The following is a 14,685-nucleotide window of genomic DNA, read 5'->3' as shown; positions in this document are numbered from 1 at the left end:
GTTTTCCGCCATTGTATTTGTCTGGTACCTTTGTTCATGGGAGGTAGAAACAAGAAATATTTGCTGAATTGAGACAGCCAAGGTACTAATCCACACCTGATTAAGCACTAGCTTGACTTACACAGATCCCATTTAGGACACGTTTTCACCAGCACCAAAAGTACTTCCTCAAATTGCTGGTAGTGTCCATTTTTAAATGGTGACCTACCTTCAGGACTCAGGCAACGGTACAGCTCGGGTCCACCATTCACATTGGAAGCAGAGCCACAGTGTGGTGGAATCTAAGAAACAGCAAACAGTCAAATTATTTCTCATGACAAAAGTTTAATATATTGTTAATGCATCAAATTAATAGATGTTTTATAAAACATCCAGAGGGAATCACAGAAAGCTATCATGAACACAAAGAGCCCCATTTGCTCCTCAGCACTTAGCACTGTGTCTGGTGGCTCAGTAGTTACAACTCTGGGCTTGGAGTCAGAGAGAGAAGAAGTAAAATCTAACCTCAGATGCTTAATAGTTGTGGGACCTTGGCAAGTCATTTAACCCGTGCCAGCATAAAGCAGGAAAAGGAAATGGCAAACTACTCTAATATAAGAAAAAACCATGGTAGTTGGACCATAGGTCCCAGCAATAACCTGCTGGGTTACAGAACCAGAAATCTTATTTAATGTTGTTATTACTATTATTATAATATAGTGTGATATAACAACACGATTACATATTTTATTATAATATATTATCATGTCATAATAGAATATATTACATATTAATAGAATATAATAGAATATATTATCATGTTATATTATTACATTTATATGTATATATACATACATACATACACACACACACACTTGTTACTTTCCCCTCATCCCAGTAATTTTGGTGCAGCTCCTTTCCAGCTTTAATATTTTCACTTCAGTTGTTACTTAAAGCAAAGAGCTGGACACAAAGTAGCTGCCTATCGATTGGCACAGGCGGGGGAAGGCTCAATGAATGGATATATACAAAGGAATATTACTGTGTAAGAAATAAGGAAGATACTCAACAGGGTAGTGTGGAAAGACTTACATAAATTGCTACAAAATAAAGTGGAGAAAAAAGTATCAACAAGAAGTAGAACAATGTAAACAGGAAGAACCAACTTGACAAAAATTCAAAAGTGAAGGTTGCAAAATTACAAAACACAACAAGCGTGGCCCCAAACAAAAGAAAAGAGAAGATATGTCCTCCGATTCCTTTGCAGAAGTGGAGGGAGAATCCATAGGTGGTGCATTTCATAGAATATCAGTTTTTTTCTTGTTTGTTTTTTCTTAAACACATAGGGTGACTCCAAAGTTTTACTGTAGTTAAAAGCTTAAAACTGTTTTACAACTCTGAGGATATCCTATATTGATCAACTTTGCTGATTTTTAAAAAGTTTTTTTTCTTTTGAAGGGGAGTGAGACAATCAGGATTAAGTGATGTGCTCAAGGTCACATAGCTAGTTAAGTGTCAAGTGTCTGCAACTGGAATTTGAACTCAGGTCCTCTGACTCCAAGGTCATTTCTCTATGCATTGGACCCCCTAGCTGCCCCTACTCCTCCTCCTCTTTTTAAAAAAAAATGGTTTTGTATTAACAGATGGTTCTGGAAGATTAAAGAATGGCAATCTAGGCAATGTAAAAAATAAAAGACATTGTAAAAATCTATTTAGAAAAGATTGGCTAAAGGCAGAATGAGTGGGGTGAGGGGCAGTGGCAACAGTAGGTGATTTTTAGACTTGTTTTTGTTTTTTACTGAGGCAATTGGAGTTAAGTGATTTGCCCAGGGTTCCACAGCTAGGAAGTATTAAGTGTCTGAGGCTGAATTTGAACTCAGGTCCTCCTGATTTGAGGGCTGGTGCTCTATCCACTGCACCATCTAGCTGCCTCTAGACTTTCTTAAGGAGAAAAAAAAAAAAAAAAAGGATTCCAACTGCAGCCCAAACACAATTCTAAAATTCAAACACTCTGAAAACTCCATGCTTAGAAAGTTGGTCAGACTCTTAAAAAGTTTTTGCATGAGTCAGAAAATGAAAAATTATTGGGGGTAGCTAGTTGGTGTAGTGGTTAGAGCACCAACCCTGAAGTCATGGGTTCAAATCTGGCCTCAGACACCTACACTTCCTGGCTATGTGACCCTGGGCAAGTCACTTAATTCCAATTACCTCAGGAAAAAAAAAAGAAAAGAAAAGAAAAATTATTAAACATCACTATGTGCCACATACTGGGCTAATCACCAGAGAAACAAATTAAAAAAAAAACTTTTAAAATCTGTTTTTAAATCCAGTTCAGTTTACAATTTACCAGGAAAGATTCTAGTTGGTTTCTGCAATCAAGTTAATGCCTGGCTTTTGTCCACTGGTCCAATCCAGGTTATGGTCCTTAATTCTTGGATTCTAGGATGGCCCACTCCACTTCCTTCCTCATCCTCATTAGTAGATACAGAAAGGATCCCCAAAGGATCGAGTTTAACCCCAGAATTTCACAGAAGAGGAATGTGAGGTTTTCAACCAAGTTACTTTTCCGAAGTCACACATGTAGCACAGAAATCTGGGATTTGAATCCAAAGGTGCCTTTTGATTCCAATTTTAGTGCTCTTGACTAATAGGCCAGCACCAGCCCTGAGAGCATGTTCAGTCACCATGGCTGGCACCCTCAGGAAGCCCTAGGGGCAAGACTTTCAGCCATAAATAGCTCCTTGCTCCAGGTCTCTAAATGACTGCTAAGTCAGAACAATTTTTTTATAGATTGGCAGTCAGATGCTGGTTCTGTCATTTATTATCTCTTTGACCCTAAGTAGCTCATTTTATCTCTTTTCCCTCAGTTTCTTTGCCTGAAAAATGAGATGTTGCTAAGGAACCTTAAAAGTTCTTTCCAACTAATTACAATCTACTATCCATTCACTAGAAATACTGGCGTTTGATATACTGTTTCTGTTTTTAGACTTTCAACAATATTCTGAATATTTCAGCAAGAGTGGTGAGAATGCCCAGAAGTAAGGTATCTCTTAATTCTGTGATGTCCATAAAAAAAGGTAGTTTACAGCTACCAGAATCTTACATTCTCCCTGTAACGTTTAGTATTTTAGATCAAAACTTCTTGAACTACAGGACAAATTCTTGTGACTGAATGTGGAGATTGTAAAAATCTGGGCAACAGTAAAAGATATAAAATATTCCATCAAGATTTAATTCCTTATGTAAAAATTAAAAGCACACCCATTTTAACAGTATACAAATTTGCTTTTATCTTTAATAAATAATAAAATTATATGTATTGCAAAGAACTGTTTTAAAATAAACTTTTTTTTATGATTTATTATCAGTAAATGTTTGCTTCGTATACCCATTTTATATACTTGTATCCCTCTGTTGTGCAAAAATTTGTCAGGTAAAAAGGGGTTGCGCGTGGAAAAAGTTTAAGAAGCCCTGCTTTAGATAACCATAAAAACTCACTCATTCCAAAATGTACTTTTGTATTTTGTCCAGAGGGTTAACTGGCAAAACACAAAAGTAGTCTCCTTCCAGAGCAGGCTGTCATAGTGTCAGAGGCATTGCCGTGATGCCAGCACCTCTGTTGGGTCAAGTTCAAGGGTGGGATGAAACACAAAGGATTGCACTAAAGGAGATTCACTTTGCCCTCTCCAGAACAAGAATATGCTACTTCAAGGATATGGATGCACAAAGGTTCTTTGGACGCAGTCTCCACATATCCATCTAGAAATTTTCTGCTTAGTAGGTTATCAGGGTAGAATGAATCTCCTTGTCTCCTGCACCTCCCCAGTTAGAGAGGTCCAGGTTCTATGTGATTGGGACTTTTTATGCACAAAAGTGACCAGGGAAGTCCCAGGGATAGCTTTAACCTGAGCCTTCCAAAAAAAAAAGATGGGGGGGGGGGGAGATAGAAGAGAGTTCCCCATGGGGTTGATTGAAGGGAAGAAGCTGAATCAGGGAAAAACACTGGTTCTCATACATGGTAAGATGGAAAAGGGAAGCTACTTCTCAATGCACCTGTTTTATAAATTAGGAGCACACTTTAGTGCTCTGACACAAAGGCCATGCTTTGCCTTGCACTAACATGGTGGTGTGAGGTTTTTGCGTATTGAAATATACTTGAAGAGAGAGAGATTTCTCAGAGCCCCACGTCTCCCTTCTTGATCAGAGAATTCCTTAGACCTTTTGTTTTCTCCAGTCATCTTGCCATTTCTATTTCTATTCTAATACCAACCTAATTTTTTTGCTATTTACCATTTCAGTCATGTCTTCATGACTTCATTTTTCTTTTCTCAATAGTATTTTATTTTTCCATATATACGTAAAGATAGTTTTCAACATCCATTTGGGCAAGATTTTGTGTTCCAATTTTTTTTTCTCTCTCTCCTTCCCTTACCTCTCCCCTTCCCATTTCTGGTTTTCTTGGTAGAGATACTGGAGTGGTATATCTATGAAATGTTTACTAATGGATAGAAGGGAAGGAAGGAGAAGAGTAGGCAATAAGAACCTTTCTGTTGAGGGTAAAAATGATTAAAATACAGAGGAAGAGTATTTGCACAAAACTATAGTGGCAAATGGAAAGATTCTCAAGTGAATCAGAGCAGTCTCTAACATAATCAATAAGGAACTGGGAAGAACTGTTAATAAAGGATGTCATCAAACAATTGTATGGAAAGAAGAGAATGTGGGCTGATCACAGGATGGGAGCAAGGGATGACAGGTGGCTAGTCAGTTTCTATTGGTACACACTGGAAATGTCAGAAAAAAGCAGAGAGGGCTTGAGCAAGATAAATGGAGCCCCTGTACTGAAATTTGAGGAGATGAAAGATATCTTTAAGTGTCTCATACATGGTAACAAAGATGAGATATATACATTTTTTTACTCTCTTAATTTGTGACAGGTTAGAAACTTGTAACATAACAATTATTGTGTGACCAGACTCCGATTTGGATTTAAAGGCTACATTTTGGATCTGTGGTGGGGTCACAGAGTGGTCTGACATAGAAAAACAGGGAGGGCAAACCTGGACGAGTTGCTTTCTTTTACTGGAGAACACTCCAAATTGGTGAGATCACAGAGGCATGTGAGTATCTGATTATAGTATTTGTTGTAAAAAGGTACATTTCTTCCTCTCTGTGTCATCCTTCCCCATTATCCTTTCACTGGTTTCCCAGGGTATTTGTCTCTCTGCCATCAGAAGTGGCAGGATAAATATGTTGCTCTGCCTTCTCGTCCATTTCCATTAGAAATAAGAGCCTGCCTGGCTGGCAACAGGGGTCACAAAATCAGCCTTCCAATTATACTGATTACACTGCAGAGTATTCAACCATGGTTACTCTGCTGAAGTCAGGAAGTGAAAGAATTTGCCTGAAATCTCTTCACATGTTAATGAGCATTCATGCTTCAATCAGCAGCTCAGATGCTGAGACAGCCCAAAGGTTAAGTGACTCGATATCGTTTCTTTCCAAGATCTTTCTTGACCAAAGCATACATTGATGACAGCATCAGGGGTATTCTATTTCTTTGAATTTTCTGTAAATACCAAGTGCTTCAAAGAGACAGAATTTCAAGAGAAAGATAAGGGAGAGAGGTTTGGGGAGGAGATTTCCTTCTTGATTAAGATTTGATTGGTGAAGAAGGAAAGAAATTGGCAGAAAAGCAATGAATATATTGCTGAGGTCTCTGCCTCTGTGTGATAGAATTGTTAAGTCTACTCTAGTCTCTCTGCCAGCCAGATCTATTTTTTATGAGTAGAAAGAAAAATAAAATATTCAAAGATTCTATCCTGTTTTGATCACAGAACTGTATGCTTTTCAAAGCCCCGCTTGCTCACCAGATTGAAGCGATATAGTAATGTATATGTATCCGTTTTCACCAAATTTTATTTCATAGGGTTTCACAAGACACATGCTGATCATTTCAATATGAATGCCATGGTTCAGTTTTTGTATTTTTATAGCTGAGAAGCAAGTCAGAACAGACTACTCTAAATATTCCTGAAAAGAGCTATCAAACATTTCCACCAAGCTGAAATATGTTAAGTAAATTTTTCAGCATGATGGCAGAAGAAGTTCATTCTTGTCTAGCAGTAGAAACAGCAGGTTAATCTTACTGTGAGCTAGAATGGAGACCTGTTACCTTCAAGTATTACTGGATTCCATTCAAGACTAAATGAGATAATGTGAATGTAAAGGCTTTTCAGCTTTAAAGCATGGCATAAATGTTAGTTATTATTAGTTATCATTTTTGTTCTTTGTTTGGACTCCTCTGGAGGCAGCATTATAGAGTTAAAGACTTGAATCTCAGCCCTGCCAATTAGCTATCTGTGAGGCCTTGGCCAAGTCCTTTTTACCTATTTTGACCTCAATTATTTCATCTGTAAAACAAAGAATTTGGACTATCAATCTCTCCGGACTCCCAATCTCTAAATCTCTGACCCACTCAAGTCAAAATGTAGGAGACACATTTATCAGGATCACTTTGTAAAGCTGTAATTCAATTAAAAACAAAACACAAAAGTTTTGTCAAGTCTTTTCTGCAATACCACTGTTGACATTTTGACCCGATTCTGACCTAAACTGATATAAAGTCACAGAGTTCAGCCAACACAGATACCATCTCCAGAGGTCTCCTAACTTTCCAGTAACAGACATCTTTGATGCTATTCCAGTTCAATTTTTGAAAGTTTGTCATTCTTACATTTGTAAAGCACCCATTTTATATAGTTGGATAACGTCAGGGAGACCTGAATTCAAGTATTCTGGCAAATTTGTTCTTAGTTATATAAACCTGGGCTAATCGTAACCCCTCCATACCTTTGATTTTTCATGGAGAAAACGACATCACTCACCTCAAAGAGCTGTTGTAAGGATCAAATGAGAAAATGTATGAAAACTTTGCAAATCTCAAAGCACTACAGAAATCTTAGGATGATTAGCTGGGAGACAGGAAGACACTTCTGATGGGAAGTTGGCAAGTCATTTGAAATGAAGGATGTCAGCCAACCTCAGAGCTTGGTGGCCAAAAAGCATCGTGCAGAAATTAAAAATGTGTGATTCAGTGTTGAAGATAAGAGAGAACAGTCACACTACAGTAATTCAGCCAACAGCACACAGAATGAGAGTCATCAAATCCACAGCTCTCCTTCATCCAGAGAGACAGAGAATATAAGAATAATCACTTTTTAAAATGAGACCACTTTTCCAATATAATAAAAATTTACCAATATAAAGATGATAGCAATCATCTGTAAAATTAAGGTTTTCACCTATTTTATATTTAAATTAGAATAATAATAATTTTTTTAAAAACCTTCCCCCAATTTTACAGTTGAGGTCTGAAGAAATGACAATGCAGGTAGTAAGTAGGAGCAGCAAGATTTGAACCTAGATCTTCTGATTAAAATTTAAATGTTCTATTCACTCTATCCCCCAAATTAAGTGTGAATTAGTGAAGCATTTGACTTCATATTTTAAATTTTTACTACTTCCAAGAAAATAGCCATTTCAATGAATGAATTAATTTTTCTAAGTAGCATATTCCTTATTTATATATGAAGAAATAGAACTAATATACTAGAAATAGAGTTAATAAACATTTGTTCTATAGCATGTTAAAACATGTCCTCCCGTCTTCCCACTTTACATGTCTAGTCTTGTTCACATCAGTATTACCAAAAAATCTTTTGCCCATTGGTAATATAAAGGCAAGAGGTAGTTGGGTAGCAAAGTGGATAGAGAACAGGGCCTGGAGTTAGGAAGATTCATCTTCGGGAACTCAAATCTGGCCTCAAACACTTACCAGCTGTGTGATCCTGGACAAGTCACTTAACTCTTTTTGCCTCAGTTTCTTCATCTATAAAATGAGCTGGAGAAGGAAACGGCAAACTCCTCTAGTGTCTCTACCAAGAAGACCTCAAATGGGATCCCAAAGAGTCAGACACAACTGAAAAATTACTAAGCAACACATCTAATAAGTATCTGAGGCAAGATTTGAACTCAGGTTTTCCTGATTCCATGTCCGGCACTATAGGGAAGAAGAGATTGAGTTGTCTGGACTTGAAAGAGAAGACTGAAAGAGGAGATCAGAACGATCAGAAAGTTAGGGAATCTGAACTAGAAGGCACTTTTGAGCACAGCTCCAGCTTTAACTGCTTGTGGTGATCTTTAGCCCATTTATTGAGGAACAGAGTCATAATTGTAAAATTATGCTGAATTTCTGAGTTGGTGTACCGGAATCAGACAACCGAGCACTCAAGGCTAATTATTGATTGGACCATACTCTATTAGCATATGCTTGGAAAATGGCCTTTCTCACTATTCTGTGCTGGCTCCACCTTTTGATGTATACAGAGGATTTTAGGAGGGTGGAGTAAGACAAGCCAGAGTCACTTTGGCTGTGGATGAAAGGGAGGTCATGGAGAGCTTGCATCCATTCCTTTCACTTCTCCCCCTAAAGACCAAGGACTTTTGCTTATCCTGACCCTGGCTGATTCTAAGGCATCCAGCATGCTAACCTGGACTTCACACATAATGACTCAAGCCTTTCCTTATTAGGATCCAAAAGTTGGCCAAAATGGATGCTACCCAACCTTATGCCATGTCTCTCCTTGCTGGTCATGTGTTTGTGCTGAATAACCCTTAACTGATTTTCTGACGCCCAGTTTGAGAATTCTCTGCAACATATTTGACCGATGGCACGAAATCATCAGGTCCCCTTCCCCAACCTCATAAGCAGGGCCAGTGGGATCCAGAACAATGGTCTACCCATTATGAGCATTCTTGATGGTCCTCTCTCCTGCCTCCCCATCCATTTTTGAATGACTTTTACACACTTTATACTTTATATGATACTTGTGAACCAGTTGTATCCCCCTCACTGTCTCTGTCTCCTAATAGAATATAAGCTACTTGAAGGCAGATAGTATTTTATTTTTGTCTTTATTGTCTCCAGAACTTGACACATAGTGGCCACTTAATACATTGTTTGGTGAATCAAAGCCCCTCATTTTACAGAGGCCAGATTAGACAGAACTAATAAGTCCAGCTAAAGTCCTTCCTCTTAAGAACTCTAATTTTTTTTTTTTTTTGGGAGGGAGGAGGGCTTTAAAAAAAACACACAGTTTCTCTCTCTAATAAGACAAATTTCAATGTTACCACCCAGAATTTCCAGGCTTGCTAATAAAAATACAGCCACAGATGCAAAATCTACTTAACCCAGAAATTTGCAAATCACCATAAATGAAAGAAACTTTCAATAGTAAAGGACAGACAAGCTACAAAACTCCAGGGGAAATGCAAAGACTCTAAGGTCAGCTACTACTGCAGACCTACATTTCACAGCTTCTAAAAGAAGTTTTAAAGTTCAGAAGGTCAAGCAGTAACATTTTAGCTATGCCCATCATCACAAGATACCAAGAGTCCTTTCATCACACATCACAAATCCTGCAAACCTTTCACCGCCAGCAGACCCAAGAGACATCATCAGATAAAACACTACAGATCAGACTGTTTATAATCTCAAGATGTTGGATAATGTACCAAATGTATTCTCCCCCCTCCTTTCAACTACCAGGAATCCCTGCAGCTAGATAGCCTGGGGGCAAAAAGCTCTATTATCCCAAAGTGAGACACTTTATCCCTCAATCTCTACAGATGTGTCTGAAACATTTAAGACCAGAAGTTTTAGACTTGGGACTTTTGGGATGAGATAAAAGCTTTCCTTTGCTCCCTTACCCCAACCCCCCTCCACCTCTCAAAACTTTCTTGATCTATCGTGCACACTTAAAGAGTGTCTAACCAAGAATCCCAAAGAAAACACCAGGACTTAACGACTAAAACTTAAATACTGACCTAGCAAAGACCATAAATTGCCTTGATGTCAAATCCTGACTATACAGTGGTCTCCAGCTTTCAGTTCAAAGAACATTTTTTAACCTCTCTGCCCATTCCTCATATCCCAACCCTAGCATTAATCACCCAAGCACCAAAATCACTGATACCATAGTTACTTTGCAGTTCGGGTAATGGCTGTTACATAAAACTTCCTCCTCTTACTGGCTTCTGTCTTGACCACTTTCACTGTGATTCTGTAATATCCAAGTCAGGCTAGTCTGCACTTTCTAAATAGAGAAGTCTCCAAGCAAAATCATTACTAGCTCAACCAGATAAAGCTTGACATGAATAAAAACAGATAATTCTAACAGTAGAGATTTAGATGTTGCTTCCAAGTTTGTCCAATGTTTTACCTACATTATCTCATTTAAATCTACCAACCCTGTGAAATAGGGCTAAGCCACCAAGATCATTAAAAAGCTAACATTTCTTAAACACTTTATGATTTTAAAAATACCATATACACTTTACTCATCAGAGTCTCCCAACAGCTCTACTAGATTGGAGTTAATAGTGTCTCCATTTTATAGATAATGCAATTGAGTCATAGAGACATGAAATGGTTTGCCAAGGGTCACAGAACTGTTGAGTTTCTGAGACAGTTTTTGAATCCAAGCCTTCCAGACTCCAAACACGGTGTTCTATCATTATAAATCTTTAGAGGTAGCTTCTAGATGAAATATGGTCATTCACAATCTTATATAACTGGTCATAAAAATATTCTAGCATCTTATTTTTCAGTTCTTTAAAGTTCCTTACATGCCACACATAGAAAAAAATTTTTTACAGCAACTCTTCTTGTAGAGTCTTGAAGTCTCAAAGATCTGGAGACTAAAGTACTATTTATCAATTGGGAATCAGTTTGTACTACATGAAACAAATTATACTATATGAATGTGATGGAATGATAGAATATTCTTGTACCTTAGAAATGAGGAACAAATCAGAAGAATATAAAAAAGATGTATGTGTACTTGATAGAGTATGAAGTGAGCCAGAACAGTTACAATAATGGTGTAAAGACAACTCTGAAAGATTTAAGAACTCTGACAAATGCACTAACAATCCATGATTCTAGAGAACCGATCAAGGAGAATGTTCCCTGCCTTTCAGAGAAAATAGATTTATGATGCAGAATGAGACATGCATTTTTACACATCCAATGTAGGAATTTGTTTGTCTCTGTATACTTGTCACAAGGGTTTTGGTTTTTGTTTTCTTTTTAATGGAGGAAAGAGAAAAATAATTATTGATTGAAAAAAGTTTTAAGACATTAAGATTTGTTAAAATAGCTAATAAAGCCAACATTTTCCAATGAAATTAAAAAAACATAAATACAAAGTCCTCACCTATATTCTGGAATACAGTTCCTTAGAATAGTTCTTTATGACAAGGCAACATCCAGACAAAAAGACACAAAGTTTGATAGACTGTATCATTGATTCCCTTTAGCACTGAATTCCAGGTTTACCACTTAACCTCATTGTTTTTGGCCTAGGTGGAGTTTCCCATGTTAAGCATTAGGCAGCCCTAGCTTCAGTTTTGACAGAGAATGATTACTTATTTCAATCTTGGAAAGACCTAGGAGGTCATCTAATTAAATTTACTTTTCAGATGAGGAACGAAGCTCCACTGATCACAAATGCAATTCAGGACTCCTTTCACTGTGCTCTACAACCTTGGTACTAAAAGGTTCTCTGATTTTTGGAATTGGTTATTTATCCTCCTCCCAAGGCTTTACTAGCTGCAGTAAATAGTAATGAAGAAGAAATATGATTTGATGTTGCTCTTAAACAGACCTTTGCTGTCAGAGATTCTCTAAGTTGATTTTAATAAGCTATTTTAAGTGAAGGGGGATAGGATTATGAATATATGATAATTATCTAAAATTTTCCATTTCAATTTCACCAAAAAAAGAACAAAGATAATGAAGACAATGCTGACAAACTCATGTAAAGGATTCAAACTCATGTAAAAATTAGTGTATTTTATGTTGTGAGCAATATCATGACATAGGAATCAGTCAGATTTTCTCTTTTAAACACAGCATACACTGAATGCTGTGATATGTATAATATCTGCCCCTTATTCTTACTCTGGAAACCATGTACATGAAATGAGATCTACCCAGCAAGTTCTTAAGACAAGTATCAAAATGGGGAATAGAGTCTTTTGGGCCATATGGCTAGAGTTGAATGTCTGGCAGAACCTCATTCATTTCAAACCACTGGGAAAAAAATCAAAAGAGGTTTGATTTTGACAGACCCAGAAAACTAGCCAGATTGGCTGAAATCTAAGTCCCAATGCCAGAAAATCACATTAAATCTGGAATGGATCTTAGAGATGACATAATGCTTATAGTTTTGTTGTTGTTATTTAATTGCTTCAGTTATCTAACTCTTCATGATGCCATGTGGGTTTTCCTGGCAAAGATGCTACAATGGTTTCACATTTAATTCTCCAGCTCTTTTTACAGATGAGAAAACTGAGGCAAATGGGGTGAAGGGACTTTCTCAGGATCGCACAGATACTAAGTGTACAAAGGATCTCCAGACTCTATCCACTTAGCCACCGAGCAAGCCCATTGCTTACATTATAGATATTGAAACTGAAAGTAAGAGAGATTAATTCATTTCATTTAAACAGCCATTTATTAAACACCTGTGTGCCAGGCCCTGCATCAAAGGCTACGGATATAGTGAAAAATGAAAATAATTCTTGTTTTCAATGAGCTAAACTTCTACAAGGAGAAGAACAAGGAGAGGGACAACGTGTACACAGATTTTTGCACAACAAAATAAATATAAAGTTTCTTTATTGCAAGAGTTAGTTTTCTCTACAAAAAACTGTTAGTTCCCTTCTTTACTGCTGAGGCAGCTAAGTGTTAAAGTATTTATAGCACTAAGTCTAGAATCAGGAAGACCTGAGTTCAAATATAGCTTCAGATATTTACTATGAGCATGTCATTTAACCCTGTCTGCCTCAGATTCTTCAAAAGTAAGATACAGATAATAATAGCCACTACCTTCCTGGTACTGTGTTGATCAAATCAAATAATATTTCTAAAGTATTAAAGACAGTTTCTGCTAAACAGGAGTTAGTAATAAATGCTTTATTTTCTCTCCTAGGAGTTATACTCCTTAGAAAGTACTCTTTCCTTAAGGAATTTTTTCTTTGTGTTTATGTCTTAGGGAATAATACATGTGTACTGTCTCATACCTGTGTCTCAAACTTGTTACCAATAATTAATTTCTGAATTGATAGATGATTAGTTATCTCCCCACAGCAATGCCATGGGTCAGTGACAGTGAGAGTAGGGGATAGAGGGACAAAGGCCATAGGGGAAAAAATTCGGTGTGTGGATAGCTTGCTGCTATCCATAGGTGTCAACAATCCATAAAGTTGCTATGCCATATAAACTAAAGACAGTGTGCTCAGCCTTTTAAGGGGCTGCCCAGGAGTTAGCCAATCATTCTTGGTCAAAAGCATTTTGCTCCTTTCAATTCAATCAAGGAGAATCTGTTCATGCTTTGCAAAGAGGATGACAGGATGAAAGCCTTCATCTTTACATTTAGTTTAATACCTTGTTATTTGCCAGTTACTTTTTATGAAGGGATCAGTAGGATTGGAAGAACAGACTTGCCTTTCTTTGGATCCTCAGAATTGGCACAAAATAGGCATTTAATAGAGTGAGTTGATTATCTGACAAAAGATATAATAGATGGAAATTCCAAGTGCTATTCTGGTTCCCCCAAGATATTAAAAAGAATTAGAGGAAGATACAGAAAAGAAATTTATGAAGAAGTTATGATACATATATATGTATCATAATTACATATATATATATATATATATATATATATAGAGAGAGAGAGAGAGAGAGAGAGAGAGAGAGAGAGAGAGAGAGATGACAGATCCATTCACCCATATCTAAGAAAGCAAAATTTTAATCTTTGTGCTGCTTTAGCAGCATGTATTTTGTGAATCATTTTACCATATATTCTGGTTGATCTTTCTGCTTCAAGTCTTTATTACTCCATACCATCCCTCATACCAAAGAGATTTTCTTCAAGTATGACTATGTCACCCCATTCCCACTCAAAAAACTCTAGTGATTTCCTATTAATCCCTTTTTTGTGAAGGTATTAAAATTTCTTTCCCGTCTGGCTTCTTTTACCCTATGAGTCTTCTTACACATTCCTCCCCTCCATTAACATTACAATTCAGCCATACTACCTTATTTATTATTTCTCACATATGATAGATCCTTCATTTCCACAAAACTAGGCTTGGAATATCTTCCCTCTTTAATTCTGAATTGATAGATTAGGTATCTCCTCACAGTCAATGACATGGGTCAATGAGGATAAATTCACTTCCTTCAAGACCCAGCTCAAGACCACCTTCTGCAGGAGTTTTTCCTTTTTCTTCCCCATTTACCATCATCTATTAATGCTTTCCATTCTCAGTTTTCTGTCTACTCCTTCTATATGTATCTTGCATACTACCTATTTATTTTACACACTCAGCATGTATAGCATGTATATTGTATACCTTAGAATGGGCAAAGGCTTTAGTATCCAAGCTTTCTTTCCTAATCTTTTGTTCCTTCATTTTTTTTTTTCTTTTGTATTCCCTATCATTCTTCTTTGAATCATCCTTCTTCTTTAGTTCCTTCTTCCTTTCCATTGCTGTAGGCATTTGTATTCTCAAATTAGGGCAAATGTGAAGGAGTCCTACCTAACTCATTATGTCAAGAAACCTCTTGGTCTAGGA

The 14,685-nt window shown here is 37.0% G+C and overlaps 1 protein-coding gene across 4 annotated transcripts in view; it reads right to left on the bottom strand.

Moving 5' to 3' along the window:
* Positions 1–14,685, bottom strand: part of DCLK2 (doublecortin like kinase 2) — a 202,192-nt gene that overhangs the window by 47,447 nt on the left and 140,060 nt on the right. For all 4 annotated transcript variants that reach the window (XR_007948403.1, XR_007948404.1, XM_051966349.1 and 1 more), the window contains one exon: positions 209–281. Coding sequence is in view for 2 of the 4 variants with exons in the window: in XM_051966349.1 (XP_051822309.1) it covers positions 209–281 (73 nt within the window). In the remaining 2 variants the exon portion in view is untranslated. The remainder of the gene's footprint in view (positions 1–208; positions 282–14,685) is intronic.

The sequence above is a fragment of the Antechinus flavipes genome, chromosome 6 (assembly GCF_016432865.1).
Source record: "Antechinus flavipes isolate AdamAnt ecotype Samford, QLD, Australia chromosome 6, AdamAnt_v2, whole genome shotgun sequence".
Lineage (NCBI taxonomy): Eukaryota > Metazoa > Chordata > Mammalia > Dasyuromorphia > Dasyuridae > Antechinus > Antechinus flavipes.
The sequence above is the reverse complement of the archived record's forward strand: the minus strand, read 5'-3'. Positions and strand labels throughout refer to the sequence as shown.